The 18335-nt window shown below is 32.9% G+C and overlaps 2 protein-coding genes across 3 annotated transcripts in view; both read left to right on the top strand.

Annotated features, from left to right (window-relative positions):
* The first annotated feature begins 499 nt into the window (after window positions 1-499).
* Window positions 500-9428, top strand: LOC138935443 (cytochrome b5 reductase 4). Of its 2 annotated transcripts, XM_070300022.1 has the most exons (11): window positions 501-816; window positions 2816-3147; window positions 5948-6118; window positions 6386-6486; window positions 6586-6751; window positions 7217-7473; window positions 7586-7808; window positions 7908-8202; window positions 8418-8504; window positions 8684-8842; window positions 9101-9428. In XM_070300022.1, exons 2-11 carry the CDS (start codon window positions 2913-2915, stop codon window positions 9153-9155), a joined length of 1749 nt encoding a protein of 582 aa, XP_070156123.1. In that variant the 5' UTR covers window positions 501-816; window positions 2816-2912; the 3' UTR covers window positions 9156-9428. The 2 variants fall into 2 exon arrangements, with proteins under 2 accessions (XP_070156131.1, XP_070156123.1); XM_070300030.1 differs by lacking the exon at window positions 9101-9428 and having other exon boundaries at window positions 500-816; window positions 8716-8794.
* A 137-nt stretch (window positions 9429-9565) lies between these two features.
* LOC138935434 (monocarboxylate transporter 4) overlaps window positions 9566-18335 on the top strand; it is a 69364-nt gene continuing 60594 nt past the window's right edge. The window contains exons 1-4 of the mRNA XM_070300009.1: window positions 9566-9806; window positions 10445-10695; window positions 10765-11729; window positions 14069-14859. The gene's annotated coding sequence lies outside the window, so the exon portion shown is untranslated. The remainder of the gene's footprint in view (window positions 9807-10444; window positions 10696-10764; window positions 11730-14068; window positions 14860-18335) is intronic.

Here is an 18335-nt window from a genome sequence, read left to right as displayed (position 1 = left end):
CGATTTACTCCGATCTCTCAGGCTCGACACGTTCCGAACTCTTCCGAACTGTCACGAGTCTGACAGCTGCGCGCGACGCGAATATAGGTACGAGACGAGCGGACGTGAATCGCAGGAGCGGCCTTGAAAATCCGTCGGACCCGCTGTCTTATTTGATGTGCGAGACATACATATATTCTCATACGCATATATAATATAGAATATCACATCGGATTGCAATTTAAATCTCAATAACAGATCCTTTTGATAAAGATAAATAATCGTTGCGATATCGTCAAAATGTTTTACATTTCGATTAATACATTTTTCTTTTCAATAATAAGTATATATTAATTATCATTTCATATCGATGATATTTTTTTTCTATTTTTACAGACGGATAAATATAAATATTAAAAAAAAAAAAATTGAAAAAGTAGCGACAGCATCGTGTGTCGCGATATCAACTAGACATAAGATACGGCCTTTACCTTACCCACGAGATGTTCCACGTTCCACCTTCCACCAGTTGGCAGGACGAAACAGACGGATAGAACTGAACGTCCTAACCTCTTGCCTCTCCAAAACGTAGCCGCGATTATCCCAACGATTATTCGAGGTTGTTTAAGTTCTTCCGGTGAGGCGCACGCGTGTATTCATGCGATTGTAAACTAACGTGATATTCGGCTCTCTCGAGCGTTTATTCCTCTATTGCGACACGATTGATATATGTAAATATTGTCCGATAGCTGAACAAGATAACCTAATCTGCGAACAGATAGCTCGCGTATATACGCGAGTATGTCGAAAAAAGGTTGAAATATGAGCGTGATTTTGGTAAGTTCAAGGATCTTCGAAGATAATTTGCTTGTGTGTCGCGGCAACGGAAATTATGACCTAAAATTGGCGCGAAAAACATATAATTAATATAAACACACGAAGAAGTTGAACTCGTGATGTTCGAGCTACGTAATATTTATTTTGTATGCAATTACTTTATCACACAGACAAAACTGAGATCTAAAATAGTTCTCTGACAGTAAAGTTATTTGTCACATACTTATAGATAAATAAGATTGTATAATCTAGCAGGTATTTATTTTTAGATTTTATCTAATCTGGATGAGCATATATTTTCGAAAACATTCTCGTTTTGACGAAACCCTGTGTTTTTTTACATATTTTGTATGTATGTGCACATATTTTATTTATTTATCGCTAAATAATTACTTTGCTTTATGAATATTTCGTGTGCTAGAAACTTTGCATGATTAAAGTTGTTTTGAAAAACTAGCTTCACTATGGACAGCACTTGCCTTTTTAATGTCGAGGTAAACTAAATGCATGGTTTATGAATCGCCTATTGAGAAGTCTATAAATGTAACAATAGAGAACTGAATCAATATTATGAGTCATACAATATGAATCTAATATTCCCTTTTATCATTATTCTAAACATTATAAACTTACATAAATCATAGAATTAATTTTTGTATTAAAATTTAACGTTTTATATTTTGCAATATAAATAAAACGCACATAAAACGCGCTTCTATCTCGTATAATATTTTATCTAAAGCCCAAATATTTGAAAGGTAGCAGGAGCCAGGCTGCGTACATTCATTGATGTATAACAGACCGACGAATGTCTCTTATTGCAACCAATTACTTCCTAATCGCTCGACAAAGAATATTTAACGCTCTGCGTAATTTTATTATTACTCTACTCTTTTATCAGTAAGAATGTCGTCGAGATCTTTTGTAAGTCGTGAACGAAAAATAGGGCCGAGTCGAAGTCAATTTTACATGCTAAAGCATTTCTCGAACATCATTCAATCCTTTAATCCTTAACATTATTATTATAATATATTGATATATTTTTATCATATCTTTTTGATATTAGAAAATTAAATATTCTATTTTTAATTTAACAGTTTTAAGATTTCTTATTTATTTATTTATTTTTTTCATTTTCTTTCTTATTTATTTTAAATAGAATTACATAGAATAAAAATAAAAATAAATATATATTTAATTTAACTTTATCATCAAATTTATCAGGCTCTCTCTCTCTCTTCTATTTAATTCTTATTAATTTTTTTTTTATCTTCGATAATAACATAGTGTTTATAGATTTTATTTTTCTAATTGTTTTTTATAGGAAAAATATCAAGAATTTCAATTTTAATCTCAAATTTTTTAAAAACATATAATAAATAAAAACAAAACAAAAAAATGTTTGATAGAAGAAATATTGTTTATTAAAATATTTTATATATAGAGATATATATATTGAATTTAAGATTACCATTTTTATTCGCTAATCCATTGTATATTTAATCTTTAAGAATTTAATACAGATAAGGGGGGCAAAATATCTTTATGGCTATATTAAACGTCAGATTCAATTGGAGTTTTCTTTTTATTTCTCTACCAATTAAAGTCGTAATCGTGCACATCGATGCATATGGATGGACTATAAGTAAACTAAGTTGCGTTTATCGAGATATAATTAAAATTGCACAGAGAAACTGTACGGAGAAAGCGAATCGAGAACGAATGTTAGTCGTGTCTTGATGTATGTCTCGCTTTCTAAATTTCAAAGCATATAATATACTCAGACGATGATGATTCCTCTGTAATCAGTGTGCGTGTAATAATGCATATTGCTACAATACCGATCTTAATAAATAATTTTATGATAATATTGAGAGAGAACGATATGATTAGATATAATTATATATCAATTTTTTAAATAAAAATAATTGTTTATTTGGTTATCTTAGAAATAATATTATTCACTATTTACATATATATTATTTTTTATGTGTGGCAGATTTCTACGAGTTAAACTATGCGGTTTTTATTGGAATATATCTGACGAAGCATAACTCTTTGATTTTTCCGAACTTCTTGTATTCAAAAGGAAACTGATGGAATCGACGAAAAAGAACGTTTCTTCGGGAAGTCAACTGAAAGAACAGAATGGAAAAGGCAAATGTCAGAGTTGTGATACCGGTGATATTCAAGAAAAAATGAAGAAAGTGGACGTGATAACGTCTTCACCTACCAGTCTATTGGCCAAAAACACTATGATGTTACCTACTGGAGTCATTAGACCCGAGCGAGTAAAAACTGAAACAATGCCCTCGTCTGGATCCGCTACCGGTAAGAACGTTCGATTTTTTTTATAAATATTGATTCTTCCAGTCAATTAGAATGGGAGAAATAGTAGGTCGTATCCTTTTCTCATTTTATAGAAAATTCTTTATAAAAGTGTAAGAAAAAACGTAAAAGAGAACATAAATTATTTTTCATCGTAACACTTTCTTATATTTTCGCAAAGAATAAAATTCTTAAAATTTTATATCTTGTGCGTTTTGATGCGAAAAAAAATGTATAAACGAAAGAGAGAGAACATCTTGTTTTTATCCATTTTTTAAATTTGTTTCACGATTTATGACGCGGCCGTCATAAGAACATGTGAGTCTTATTGTTTCATTCAAACAATACGTGTGTTCTATTATTGAATCGGAATTGGATCAAGTCTTCCGCGTTATTGACTTCCCTGCCGTTGATCTTGGTACACGGAAAAGCGCGCTCCGAGACTGGAAAGAGATCCTGCGTGTTGAGCTGAGCGTCGTCCATCGCTACTATATTGATCTACCTGTCTCAGGGCTATATTCGGCCGCGTGTTTCAGCGCAGTACCCTCCGGTCCTTCATCACGAGATCACCGAGATCTCGTTTCTCGTCGTTCGATTCGTATTCGATTTTCATCTCGCGTTTTCAGAATCATTGCAGTTAATCGTCGCGCGTTGCTTCTCTCGTTAATGTAGACGACGTTAAGTCATCCCTTTTTTGGGTATACCGTATTAAGTGAGATCTTTAGACGTATGCATCATCTCGTCACGATGCATAATAATTGGTTCTTCTCGTATCTTTATTATTAGTAGGTTGGATCGATCATGACCTAAAGCACACAAGCGGTCGAAACCATTTTCTGCTATAACTACATTTAGTCGAAACTATTTAATTCCAGTAGCATTATTGAAATAGCATAGGACGTTTACTTCAAGTTTACTTCTCTATTAAAAGTTTCATCAAATCAGATTTTATAACAATCAAGTATATCTCTTCGAAGCGTTTGAAACACCTCTTTAATTATTAACCCAATAATTGTTTGATTTTTTAGGATGTGCTTGTTATTAATTATAGTTTGAAATAGAAAAGTTATGCATTTTATTTAAAATTTACTAGAAAAAGAAATAAAATTTTATAATGTATAATAAATTTCTTTAACATTATGCCATACACACACACACACACACACACACACACACACACGTATACATTTTTACAAATGAGAAACTCATACTATAAATTTATCAAAGAATATATTGCATTAAAAAAAAGAACGATAAAAATATGGAATATATTTAGAAAAATAGGGAAAGAGCATATAATATAATAATAAAAATTAAAAAACAAAGTTTTAAGAGTACAGAGCATTATATTATTTTGAGTTGACAATTAAAGAAAAAAAAAGAGGTATCGAATATCAGACAGGTAGCGAATTATCGGAATATTATTGATATTGGATTAAAAATTTGCGATCGATGATGTGGCGAACGATATTTGCGAACTCGTGAAGGGTCTGTTTGAAGTTAAATTCACATGATATTTCCGCCTCTTGATTTAACTAAACGTTCGGAATTACATGCACTTTAATTAGTTAATTGGTTTTAATTGTTATATAATAGCCCCAACCGAGATATCAATAGTTTTCGAATTACAAACGATTGAAAAGGAAGGGCTTTTGCAAACTATACTATACTTTTAATAGAGTTAAAAAGTTAAAACTACACAGTTAATTTTAGATGAAGTTTGTTTTTATAGAATTTTAATATCATTACAAAGGTATATAGTATATATGATGGAAAAAATTGGAAACTGCAAAAAATGATTTCTCTCGACATTCTCGTTAAGGAAACATCAATTTCAAAAGAATATTCTCTAATCAATTTTTTTTAAATTGTTTTTTCTTAACATATATATATATATTATTTATTTATTTATTTATTTATTCATAGCTTCTATTGATGCGCACATATGACCTGTGGCATTATTACATCTCTAACGTTCGATATTGATAATATATTTTTTTATCGTTTTTTTTCAAAGAGACAAACTCTGTTTATCTTTTCTGTTTTATTTCGTATGTGTCGAGAAAATTTAATTTTCAAATGGTATCAAGACAATATTTAAAAAAATAAAATAATCTGAGAATTTTTTGTGGCTTTCACTTTCTTCTTTTTTTTACAAAGTAATTATGAAAATGATCGTGTCTCCGCGATTTTTATCGTTCCCATGAAAAAATGCCACGATGCTGCGGCGCTTCTTTGGTTTCCGCCGCGGATGGCGATGGCTCTCCGCAGAGTCTTGGTCTACAAATTCAAGATGGTTAGTAATTAATGTAATTACCAATTAATCTATTTTCGCGATCACGTTTATGTGTACGTGCAAGTGCTCATCGTTGTGGGTAAATGGCGCCTCTATGCTCTCAAGCATTAATTTATTTAGCAAATGGATAATTTGTATTGCGTGTGTAAAAAAGTGGATAGAACAATTTTTGAAATAATAAAAATACGATAAGGCAAAGTGATAATGTTTATAAATTATCAGTTTAAAAAGTCTCAATTTAAATTAAAAATTCACAAGATAAAATTGAAGTAATAAAAACAATTTTAATTTATAATGTTAATTTTAATTGTGATATTTAATTGTAAATTAGATATAAAAATTAAATGGATTACAGCTACTAAAAGTTTGAAATTTGGAATGTAAGAATATGCGTGATACTAATTCACTTATATGTGAATTCTTAAACAAGTTTATCGCGTATCTAATGTGCAATTTAGAGCAAATGTAATGAATGCTAAATTTTGACTTTTATTATTTGTTTTACAGGAAACCCACGAAATAAGACAGCCTTAGCACCGGGGCATAGTCTGATGGATTGGATCCGTTTGGGTAACTCGGGAGTTGATTTAACCGGAGTCGGTGGTGTACCACGGGTTGTAACATTATCTGAGCTTGCTAATCATAATAAGCAAACTGACGCTTGGATCGCGATACGTGGTTTGTTTATTTTTGTACTTCACGATGTCTTATTAGGAGAAGAATCTCTTTGTCATCGTCAACTATCTGTAAACATGTTTAATACGTTATACACATTAAAAAAATTGTAGCATTAAATTATGTAATTACGTACATGATAATTAAAATCTATTTGACTGTAATAAAATTTTTACTTATTGACTTATATACACATAAATCGACGATTTCAACGTCGGTCAAAATTCGAAGTAACTTAAACATTGAATTAACATTTGATTTCGTTCGCAGGAGTGGTATTCAATGTTACGCGTTATATAGATTTCCATCCGGGAGGAGTCGACGAATTGATGAGAGGCGTTGGGAAGGACGCTACGAAATTATTCGAAAACGTAAGATCCTTCAATCGCAATCGTATTATTTTATTGTATTGCTGTATAATCTCGCTAAGTGGTAATTATTTTTATGTACCCGTAGATCGTTAATTCCAGGTTCACGCTTGGGTGAATTATCAGAGCATTCTACAAAAATGTGTCGTTGGCAGATTAAGCCGCGTTGCTTCTTCCACGTCGAGCACTTCTTCCATAACAGAAAAGTCGGTTTCGAGTGCGAACAACCGTTCGTCCGTGACGTTAGGTCTAAGCAAAAGTTCCACTGGTGAGTATCTATTGTAGCTGTTGCATCGTGTCTCGTTTTCTAGGTCACCTATATTTAGAGTAGCATTGCTGAATCGGTAGATCGTATTGGTTTATTACATTTATTGTCTTCGTATATGTTTGTGCATACAATTGTTCAAAATTAATCGAATGACTCTCTTTTTCTATAAAGATCGATAAACATTGAAATTATATTATTTTTCAAAGTACGATCAATTTTTACAAATTATTTTTATTTGTTTAATTTATATATATATTAAGTATTAAGATGCTTTTATTTAATTTATATTAAATGCCTCTATTGGATTTATACTATCATATTTGTACATTAAATTAATGATTTATAACTACAATACATTGTAAATAAAGCGATAGATAGAATTAATGAAATATATCGAGTTTTATACAATTATTCATTAAATAAATTGTAAGACAATTATTATAGAAAAATATTTAATTGTTTTAGCACAAAAGACAGCTGAAGAAAACTTTATAGATTCATTTAATGTAAATATGGATTGGCAGCAAACATCTAACTCTATTACACTCTTTTATCAAACTATACGCGACTACCCTGGAGTATGTTATCAATTGCAAAAGTTAAGTGATTCAAAGCTCATTTTCAAGCTTATTTTTGAAAAGCTCATTATTATCGATGAGCTCGAATTAATTGCAGAAGTGGAATGGCCACCAATTTGTAAAAGGGATTTTGATATAATGCAGGTAAATTATATTTTAAATATTTAAAATAAATTAATATAAAATATATAAAAACTAGTTACATATTTATCTTTATCGCAATAAATTAAATAAATTTATGATTTAAATGTTGCAGATAGATTTTACGTTCACAAAAAAGATTAAAGATATTTGGAAATCTCAGGGAAATCATACATTATTGCAAGAATCAATCACGAACAAACGCACGTACAGAGAGTACAAAGTACTCAGTAATACACCTCTTTGCAAACTAGTTAATTTTTTAGTCTTGCGTGCGACAGATTTTCTAGAAGTAATTCCCATTGGTAGATACATAGAAGTTAAAATGAATGTAATGGGTAAGTATAGATATTTGCTCTTTCGACGTTTTATATTTATATATACTTATGAAAGTATTATCAAAAATATACTGATATATTCTGCTATGTTTGTTATAGGAATGGAAGTATCAAGGTCATATACGCCTGTCCCACCGTGCCTTCATCCTGAAGATATGGCGCCAAATTACAAACCAGATTGTATTTGCTTAATGATAAAGCGATATCCAAATGGCGCACTCAGTCCGTCCATCACTAAATTACAACCTGGCCAAACCCTCACAATGAGCAATAGTTTAGGTGTCTTTGTAACCGAATCTTTCGATCAATATTCTGTCATTCATATGCTAGCAGGTGGAACGGGTTTAACTGTAATGTTAGGAATAATTCAGCGAGCATTAGCAAGACGCAGCATGTAAGTATAAGTAGATAGATTCTTGATTATCTGAAACTGCTTGTGAATGTTAATTTCTCTCAATCTTAGATTTCTAAAATAATATAATATAACAACAAAATATAGTAAAAAACATGATATTAATCATATCAATAACAGTATAGATAAATCCAATTAATAAGAATATAATATTCGTTTCTGTATGTTTATCCCTAATTAATCTAACACTTTTCCAGAACATTAATCAATCTTCTAAACTTTAATAAGAACGAAGACAATATGTTTTATGTGGCACAACTTGACAAAGTGTCTGCAGAGAAGAAGTAAGTATGTACATAGAATGAAATTGTGGGTGTACGCTTCAAATTTTAATAGAAAGAAACTGTATCTATTTGTAGACGCATTGCCTTATGTAACTATGCTTAATTATTTCCATAAAAATAAAAAAATTTTTTATGTCAAACTATTTGCAATTTTCATTATATTTGGTACTTTTTATTAGATTTAAAGTTACGCATATCCTTTCACAAGCAGGAGATAAGTGGGAGGGTAGATGCGGTACTGTATCAGATGAATTATTGAAGGAATTGGTTGGCGAGTGTTCATCGGAGGGATGTGTATTTACATGTGGACCAAAAGGATTTATGCTATCTGCAAAAAAGTATATGGAAATTTTTATTTATTAAACTTATAAAGAAGTATAAAGAACATATAAAGAAATTATTTTTTATTATTATTCTTATTAAATTTTCATAAATAAATATCAATTTTTATTATAAAAAAGTATAATTTTTAAATATATATGACTATTCTTAATTATTGATGAATATTAATTCTTATTTTCAACGCTTTGCCAATTAATTTTCTTGATTAATATATCATATTGATTAATATATTAATATATCATCATATGTTTTAGGTGTATTCAGAGACTTGGTTGGAAACCTCATCAAACATATGAATTCGACGATTAATCGTCTGCATTGAAAGTATACGTGCCGAGAATATGTGTTTCCTTTTTTTCTAGAGGCCTAATAAAAAGAGATACTCCTGTACCTGTTGAATCACATTTAGTCAAATGTTAGTACAGATGTTCTGGTGATAGCCATGTGGACTATAATGTGTCTATAACTAAGGTGTATTTTTCTGAAATGAAGATTTCTAAGCACTTTTACTCCCGTCTCCGCCCATAACAGTACATTATTAGCTATAAAAGATTATAATATACACACTGTCTGTAAAGTAGATTTACATTTATGTAATTTTGCAATTGTATTGCAATCAGGAAATAGAGATAGATTGTTATGCAATTTAGGTAAAAGATCTCTTTTATATAATTTTATTATGATTTTTAAAATTATTGTTTTGTATCTGTTGCAGAGAAAATGTTTCGTTAAAAAGATTATCCTTATTAAAATGAATATTTGCCAAGAAATCAAATGATAATTTTGACTCTTTTAACTCAGTTTTCTTAACATATATTTTATTTTTTGCATATAAAAACGCATTTCAAAAATATGTGTTGAACATTGATACATACTATAATATGGTTGTTATTTCGTTCTGGTATGACTGATGGCGGTATGATGAAGTTTTTTCATGCTAATTAGCACATAACAGTAAAGGTACTAATTTTAATTTTATATTACCTATTGAACTACATATATTATATGCACATCTTTTCTATGAGGGTTTTTAAACACCCATTATATAATGCATAATTAAATAAGCGGATAAAAATGCAATGAGAGTAATTTTATGCGGAATTTATTCTTTGATTATAATTATAGAATTTTGTATATTTCTCTTTTACATAAGATGAGTGATTTTATTAATACGTATTATTTATTGTTAATACGTATCGTTGGTGTTTTATTTATGTAAATATATATATAATTAAGATTAAATAATTATATATTCTTTGAAAAAGATGTTATGTAAAAATGCTGTGCAGTTATATATGTATGTATATACTATAAGTATATACGCCAATTAATTGAGATATTAATATTGATTGAGAATAAATCTGCTGCAAAATCGCTCGTGTTTTCATAAAATATGAACACGCCATTATTTTTGTAAGCTATATCTTAAAAAGTTTTTCTTTGTGATTAATTTTAATTAAATCTGCCTAATTATAACTCAATATTATGTAATTTGATAATTAAAATAAACTAGTACCAATTATTACTCATTAAATAATAATTTTACTTTTTTGAAATTTAATTTGCACTTTGATAACATTTTTTTATTTCATTTGCAGATGCGATGCGCGCCTTCGTATTTTGCTCTTGACATAATGCCTTCATCTCTGTACAGTCGAAAAACTTTGCGACACACGAGGACTAAAATTTTTTTTATTTTCCTTCCTCGTCTTCTACATATTCTGCGTCTACATTAGAGAGTGCTACAAAAATCGAGGAAATATATTCGGCTCTTGCCTCTGCTAAATTTCTTAAATTGAAAAACTGCAAGAAGTATCTCGAGAGTGCATCGGGTGGATATAATGAAGATGTAAATTTTCACCTTCAATCTCCCCGAGATGCTCCGCCACCCCCAATAATGCACACTGGATTTATCTAGGCAACCCAGAAGAAGACGAAGAAGAAGCGAGAGAACGTAATAACGCCCCCGCCCTCCCCACCGTCACTCATCACCAGCGAACGGTTTACACAAAAGGGGCCCCGCCGATCGCTCGACCGATAAGAGAACTTTCCATAATGCAAAACTTTGTCGAGGCCGGCTTAATTTTCCGGCGTCGTATATACAGAAGTGCCTATTGATCGTGGCAAGTTCTTCCCCGCGAGATATGACGTAACTACATCACACAGGCGGACAGCAAGATGAATGTCTTTCGATGTCGGCGATGGCGAAGAAAATTATGTCATACAGGCGGCGCGGCGCCTGTTGGATCTAAATCGCTTGATCGTGCCACCTCCTTCCCGTGTATATCTTCTTTCCACCTGTCCTCGGATAGTCACATAGCATGCGGCAAATTGCGCAAAAAGCTCGGGAGCATATTTTAAGCAAGATCGCAGCCGCTTCAATACTTAACGACCTGAATACGTGACCGTTCGCTCGTTACGCTATTTCGTCACGGGTGAAATCGGCGATTTATGAGTATTTAATGATACATTTCGATTTATACGCGAAATCATTGAAACTTTTTTTTTTTTTTTTTTACAAAGTGGGACACGTCGCATTACGAAAATGCTCTCTTCGTCGTGTAATGATACACTAACTCTCCCGGGAGTCAGCTGACGAGAGAAAAAATACCTCCTCTAAGAACGTGTCCGCGATAAAGCCCCGTTCTTAGGAGCGTGCGGTGTATTTGAAAACCAATACCGCGAGGTCGCAGACCGATATTGAAAATTAAAATTCTATACAGCGGGAAGGACTTTACTTCTTTTCTCGCGTCTGTCTACCATTAAAATAGTTCACCGACATAATGTCGGCATGTACTGTGCGAAGCACGCGCTTCTGTAGCGGAGATAAAGTGCAAACAGCGATATATAGTTCGTGATTTCCTCGGAAAATTTAAAGCATAGGTAACACAAATCTCCTTTAGATCCATATCTACCAGAATGTAATTAAATGAAGTTGGTTTTTTAAAAATTGATACATGTGTATTATAAGAAAATCTTTTCTAAATAATTTTCTAAAAACAAAATAAAAGGAAGTGAACAACAATTTTCTGTAAGATTGAGGATTTCTTCTATATATAAAGAGCAGAAGATTTTATATATTGTATATGTATATATTTTTTAACTAGAATTTATTTCTTCTAATCAAGTCGATTATATGCCAAAAAAAAGTAATTACAGTTTTTTAATTATAAAAAATATAATAGAGTAGAATGTGATATTTGTAAAACGATATAATGTGTAGAAATATATTGGTATCTACTCTTACATATTATGGACCGAAACACGAAATACGTTATACACGATGATCAAATAACGCATCGCGTTGCAAGAAAAAGAGTGGCATTATTCTGCAGAATTGATCGCGTCTCCGCTCTTTTGACACGATCGAGATAGAATTGCATATAGGTAAAAGTACGTACACATGGGGCGAAAAAAGTTGTTTTGTATTATGAGCGTGGTTACGTTGTAAATACTTTACCGATAAAAGAATGTTAGTCACATATAGCGAGATACGAGAAGTTTGGTAGCTGCTTGAGTGTACAACAGTTTTATCAGTAGACTCGATAAAATAAGAAAATCTACTAAGAAAACTATTAAAAAAAGGTATTGAGAGAAATTGACAAATAGATAAATGCAATTAACTTATCAGTTCTTTGCACAAAAAGAAAAAAGAAAAGGAATTTATAGAAGAATTATACTACGCGAAATATATATATATATATGACGAATAAAGTACCTGTCTACACTTTCAGGTCTTTTTCTACAAGGATGATATAATCTTCACCTTTCGTATACTATATCGGTATCAAAATTGCTATTTGCAGACAGATCTCCGTGAGAAGCATAAATTTATCGTATCGCAGAATATAAATCGGCAGCTGGATTGACACTGTGGAGTGAGAGCGCAAGAAAGTGCACTTGCGTTTCTCTGAGTTTTTACCAAGAAAAAGAATCGAATGAAAAGTATCGTTTCGTAAAAGCTACTCGTGCTACTTTAATGGATTATATATTTGGTTCGTTAATATGGAAATTAAATTTTATAATGCACTAGAGATAGCGGAAGAAAGAATCCGGACCAGTTACAATGAAAGTGAGCGTCAAAATTTTATCATTATTCCGAAAAAATTCTGCTCGTCAATATAAAACTTGGACAAGGTTTATTTTCAAATTCCAATTTAGAAGAAAAATAGTTTTGCATAAATTGATGAAGTAATTTAGTTATTATTAGACAGATAGAAAGACGGATGGTACGCGGGGTGAATGGAATTGCGGAATAGATGAATCCTATTTTAAGTTAAAAAGTCTCCTAACTCTCTCTCTCTCTCTCTCTCTCTCACACACACACACACACACACACACACACACACACACAGACTTACACTCAACTTACAAGGACCGCTTGAACTAACGTCGATAATCCCTAATCCAGTTTTCCTTCTTCGTCTATATCATAGGTAGAATCACAGTTTATAGAAAGGGATAGCGAAATTGTTAAGTCGCGTTGTGAACTAATTCCTTACTGTTGGTGTGCTATTCGATTTAACTCCCAAACCCGCTGGGGAATAGTTAGTGTTATACCTAATAATCGTACTTCCTTTGAGACGCGAGTTTTCAAACCTGCTCCAATTCCTCCTCCAAATCCAATTTCCCCGCCTTTACTATAACTATATATCCTCTTTATAATTTAATAAATGGGAAGATATACGTATGATGTAGATTATGCGTGCATCATGTTTCAACTCTGAGATAAGTGCTATCGATATTTAAATAATTGTTTAATCAATGATAATATCGGTACCTAAATAAAATCGATACCGTACTTCGTGATACGTATTATAATTTCAAATAATAAAAAAATATTTTTTGCGGTAATGAATTAATGACACAATATCAGTATGTACATAATGTATTATGTACCTCATATAAAATATACAGATAAAAAAAAAAAACTGAAGTTCAAATTAAGAAAATATTTTTATATATTTTTATGGTATAACGGTATTTTGAATGCGATATATCTTATATTCGAAATATCAAACCTAGATAATGTCACAAGTACATAACATAATCAATCATTATTGAGATGCCATCGAAACGATGAATATGAAAAAAAGGAATGTCCTATTTCTCAATAATGTTAGAATACTTAAAGTTTTCTAAGTGCTAAGAGGGAGAGAGAGCGGCAGAGAGAGAGAGAGAGAAAATTATAGCCAATCTACATGTACATACTAAAATTGCAGAACATGTGACACGCGCGAAAGAGGATATGGAAGTGGAAGGATGCGAAGCAATGGAAAGAGGATGCGGCGATGGGGTGGGGATGAGGAGGAAGAGATGCCACCGCACGAACAGAGGGGTGGAAAGAGAGGCTGAAAGAGAGTCTCGCGCCGGGGGACGGCAGAGGGTGCGGATGTACCGCGGGGGCAGGCAGAACGCGGAATAGGGATGCTGCGAGTGAGTACAGAGAGAGGTGTTTCAGTCGCGCGACGGCTTTCGCCCCGGCCAGTCGATACAGCTGATCGGTTACGTCAGTGGTAGTAGCGGGAAATAACCGTGACACGAGAGGCGCTTCTACCGCCTCTAATTTTTTCCCGCGGCCTCAATCCTAGCCTCCGTTCTCGCGCTCTTCCTCTGTCTTTTTTTTTCTCTCTCGAGTACAAGGAAGATCAAACGGTCGTCCCGCGCGCCAACCACCTGTGTCGTGTCGTCGCAATCGTCATCGTTATCGCATCCTTCGGATACCGATAGACGGCGTGACGCGGGCGCGTACATATCGCGAACGGATGGCGCGCGTCTCGTAAACGCGCGCATTCGCAGCATTCGGGACGCGGCCGTTCCGCGCGGAAAAACGCGGCCGTGTAAGCTCGTCGTGGGAAGTAATTCCGGAGTCAAGGTCGTCCATCAGTGCAGCCACTATTTTCTCCCTCTTGCACTCCCTTCCCGCGACAGCTCGAGGGCGTTGGAAATTCGACGGGCCTGTGCCGAGTACGCGGATCATCGCGGATACGAGGGGAGGATCTTCTCGATGAAGGTAAGAGGTATTATTTTCTGCGCACGTTACACTGGAGAAAAAAAAATCGCGCGCGCCAAGATTTGTTTCTCGTGTTTTTCTTTCTCTTCGTTTGCCGCGAAATGTGTTGATTTGCGTGCAACAGGAACATGGATCTCGCACGAGAGAGAGAGAGAGAGAGAGAGAGAGAGAGAGAGAGAGAGAGAGAGAGAGAGAGAGAGAGAGAGAGAGAGAAATTCTCCCGCGGCAATTTGCCTAACAAATGCCGTTTTTTGTTACGCGGCGATTCGGCGTCTAGTTTCATTGTCAGTCGAAATTATCAAGTTTGAGAAAACCGTAAATGCGCGCGCTGATCCTTAATGCGAGTTCACATTAAGGTAAGAATTGAATATAGCTGTTTTTGATCTCGATGCCGCTAATTAATATATCTGTATGTACGTATACATACAATACGTACATATATAATATTATGTTCAATACGCTCGTGTTGATTCATCGCGCACTTCAGTTTAATACGCGCAAGATTATTATTACTGAATTGTATACTATACATTATACGATAATTATGTCTTGACGTATTCTTTAAATTTTACATGATATCGGAATACTTTCCCGGTAGTACATGGAAATTTAAATTGCTCGATAATAATAATAAATAGCATTGAAAACCGATACAGTGTATAACGGATTATAAGCGATACATACGGAAGGGAGAAAATGTCAAAAATTATCTGATCAAAATATTTTTATGAAATAAATATGCTGTCTCGCTGTCTTGAACAATTTTGTCAGACTAATTTTGTTTAATTGTGACTTGCAATTAACACATATTGATTGTTTATTTATTTATTTATTTATTTATTTATAGCACAAGCGAAATAATTATTAATCGTAATAATTTCGCGCTTTTTTATAATTGATTATTTCGTGGCAAGAAAATTGTATCGCGAAATATTTGTATCATTCTTTTTTACCGTCAATCTTATCAACGTTATAATCAATATCATTTGCCCGGAACAGAGTATGAGGGAATCGTATTTACGATTCACACTCAGCTTTGCGATTAGCGAGTGTAAATATTTGACGGCTTTCTGATTGACGTGCCCAATTTGTGAAATTTTAATTGAGATTCGCGCGAGAACCGATTATTTTTGTGAAAAGTGTTTCTTTTTTCGAGAACGCTATAGTTAATATTGACTCATAAAATGTCGATCCATCACACGTGTGTCTTTTAAAGCAAACACGTGTCTCTCGCTTAGCTCGTATTCCAATATAAAGTAATTAATATACCAAGGACTTATTTTAATACACAATCTCATTTTCTTTCCATTATTTTTAGAAAAAAACTTTTTGAGAGAGAGAGAGAGAGAAAAAGCAATATAGTTCTCCACTTTTTAATTAATCATTATTAAACAATTGTATTTACTTATATTTTTAAAGCATTTTTTCTTTTTCTATGTTTTTTATTACAATTTATTAATTAGTGATGTGTACGAAGGATATATATATATATATATTATTGTAGCCATTCGCCAATTCATAACTTACGGTATTACAGCGGAAAGTTAGCTCACAAATCAATACTTTTGTCAAACATTCGACAGTTAATATCAAGTTTTATGGTTCAGGATTACTCATACGATATATGAAAATATTGTTTTAATAAATATGCAAATGTCGGGAGATACACACGGATCACAATTTTCGAATAGATTTCTTGCAGAAGTTTCTCTAAAAAATACGTATGTTGAATTTCTCTCAAAAACATTGAGATTGTTCCTATATATGTACGTAGTAATTGCTTTCGTGCGCGCACGATCTTTTTTCCTCCAGCCAAGCAATGGATCAACGTAACGCTCGTATCTCGTGCAAGAGGCAAAAAAAGGGGAGAGGCGATGAGGGATCGTAACATCCGTAACGTATCGCGGCGGGAATTCTCTTGTCAGAAAATATCTGGCGCGTTTATCACGGCGATTTGTGTGCACGATCAATTTGCGCGTACGGATTGGCGAGAGCTCGATAAAGCGCGTACGACGTTTGATCGCGTACACGGTAGATAGGTAGATGGAGAACTAGTTGAAAAGCCCCACACAAATGCCGGCGTAGGCGAAACCTCAACCTAAGTGTACCTACCAACCCTACCTACTCCACGCGTACAAAGCGTACGGTTGCGTGCTTACATTGCGTACTCTGTCGCGTGTATGGGAAACGGCCTCAAAGCACCCGCGCCGCGAGTAGATGTGCCCAAACAGACAAATACATTTTCATGGAATGGAAAATATGGAGCGACGATTACTGCTGCATGAATTAGCGAACACAGTCTCCATCTCCATGCGCATATCTTGCCGGGCTGATAGCGAAATTCCTTCCTCGCTGTCTGACAACCATAATTCATAGTTCATAGTTGAACGTAACCTTAACCCGTTCAGCCTGCCTACCGTTCGCGAAATCACTCAATCAGCCTGATATTGAAACGTTTCATTTGAAAATCCGTATTATGCATTTCAATCTAATTGGACTTGATTTTGAATATTTGAGCGTTGTATGAAACAAAATTGGAGATTTTATTAAAATTTCTTATCAATTTTAATTGTAACACTAATTTAAATTTATGTTAAATAATGATAAACGATTCAATTTATATTCCAATTTAAATTCAATAAAACGCGATAAATATGTAATCATACGGGATGCATTTTCCTTAAAAATTTTCATCTTTCTGAAAAGAAAAAAAAAAATTAATTTTAATCAATTCGAAAGATGAAACTTTTTGCTCTCTTTCCCTCTCACAGCTCATTTTGAAACAAATTTATTTACAAAATAAATCTTCTATTGTTATCTTTGTAAAAATAAATTTCTCGATATTATGAGAGAAAACTCAGATTTTGTACGATTTCACCGTCGGAGTATTTGTCTGTTATATTTATCTATCAGAAACGGTGGAAAATCGTTTTCTCGTGGATGTCTCATGTATGTGATTTGTAGCGGGTTTTCTGCAAACACGTATATATTCGATTACAAATACTGATAATACATGTTTTGGCCGATAAAATAAATTTATCGCAATTATATTACACAGAGCCGGGATTAGTAGATTTATACCGTCTTGCATCCGCATACGCTCAGAAACTCTATTTCTTTTCTTCATTCGGATTTAAGGCCACCAGTGTTCATATTGGCAACATATAAATTGTCTAATATTATAAAATATCTTTGATATTTAAGAATAAAATCAATATTGTTATAAACATATTGTTAGAATCTGAAACAAAAATATAGAATATTTTTAAGAAATCTGAAGTGATAAGAGTGTAACTCGATTATCGTTCATAAGTTAAAAGACGTACAATATGAATATTTTTATTTTATAATATAATATTTAAAAATCAGTATTATGTTATTTATTACTATTATCGCAATTTGTTATATTATAAAATAAGAATTTATTGTCTTTTACCTTACAAAAGCTAATCAATTATTTTGAGTTATCTCAAATA

The sequence above is a fragment of the Polyergus mexicanus genome, unplaced genomic scaffold (assembly GCF_030449975.1).
Source record: "Polyergus mexicanus isolate NDT 795.1 unplaced genomic scaffold, iyPolMexi1.0 SCAF_1, whole genome shotgun sequence".
NCBI lineage: Eukaryota > Metazoa > Arthropoda > Insecta > Hymenoptera > Formicidae > Polyergus > Polyergus mexicanus.
The sequence above is the reverse complement of the archived record's forward strand: the minus strand, read 5'-3'. Positions and strand labels throughout refer to the sequence as shown.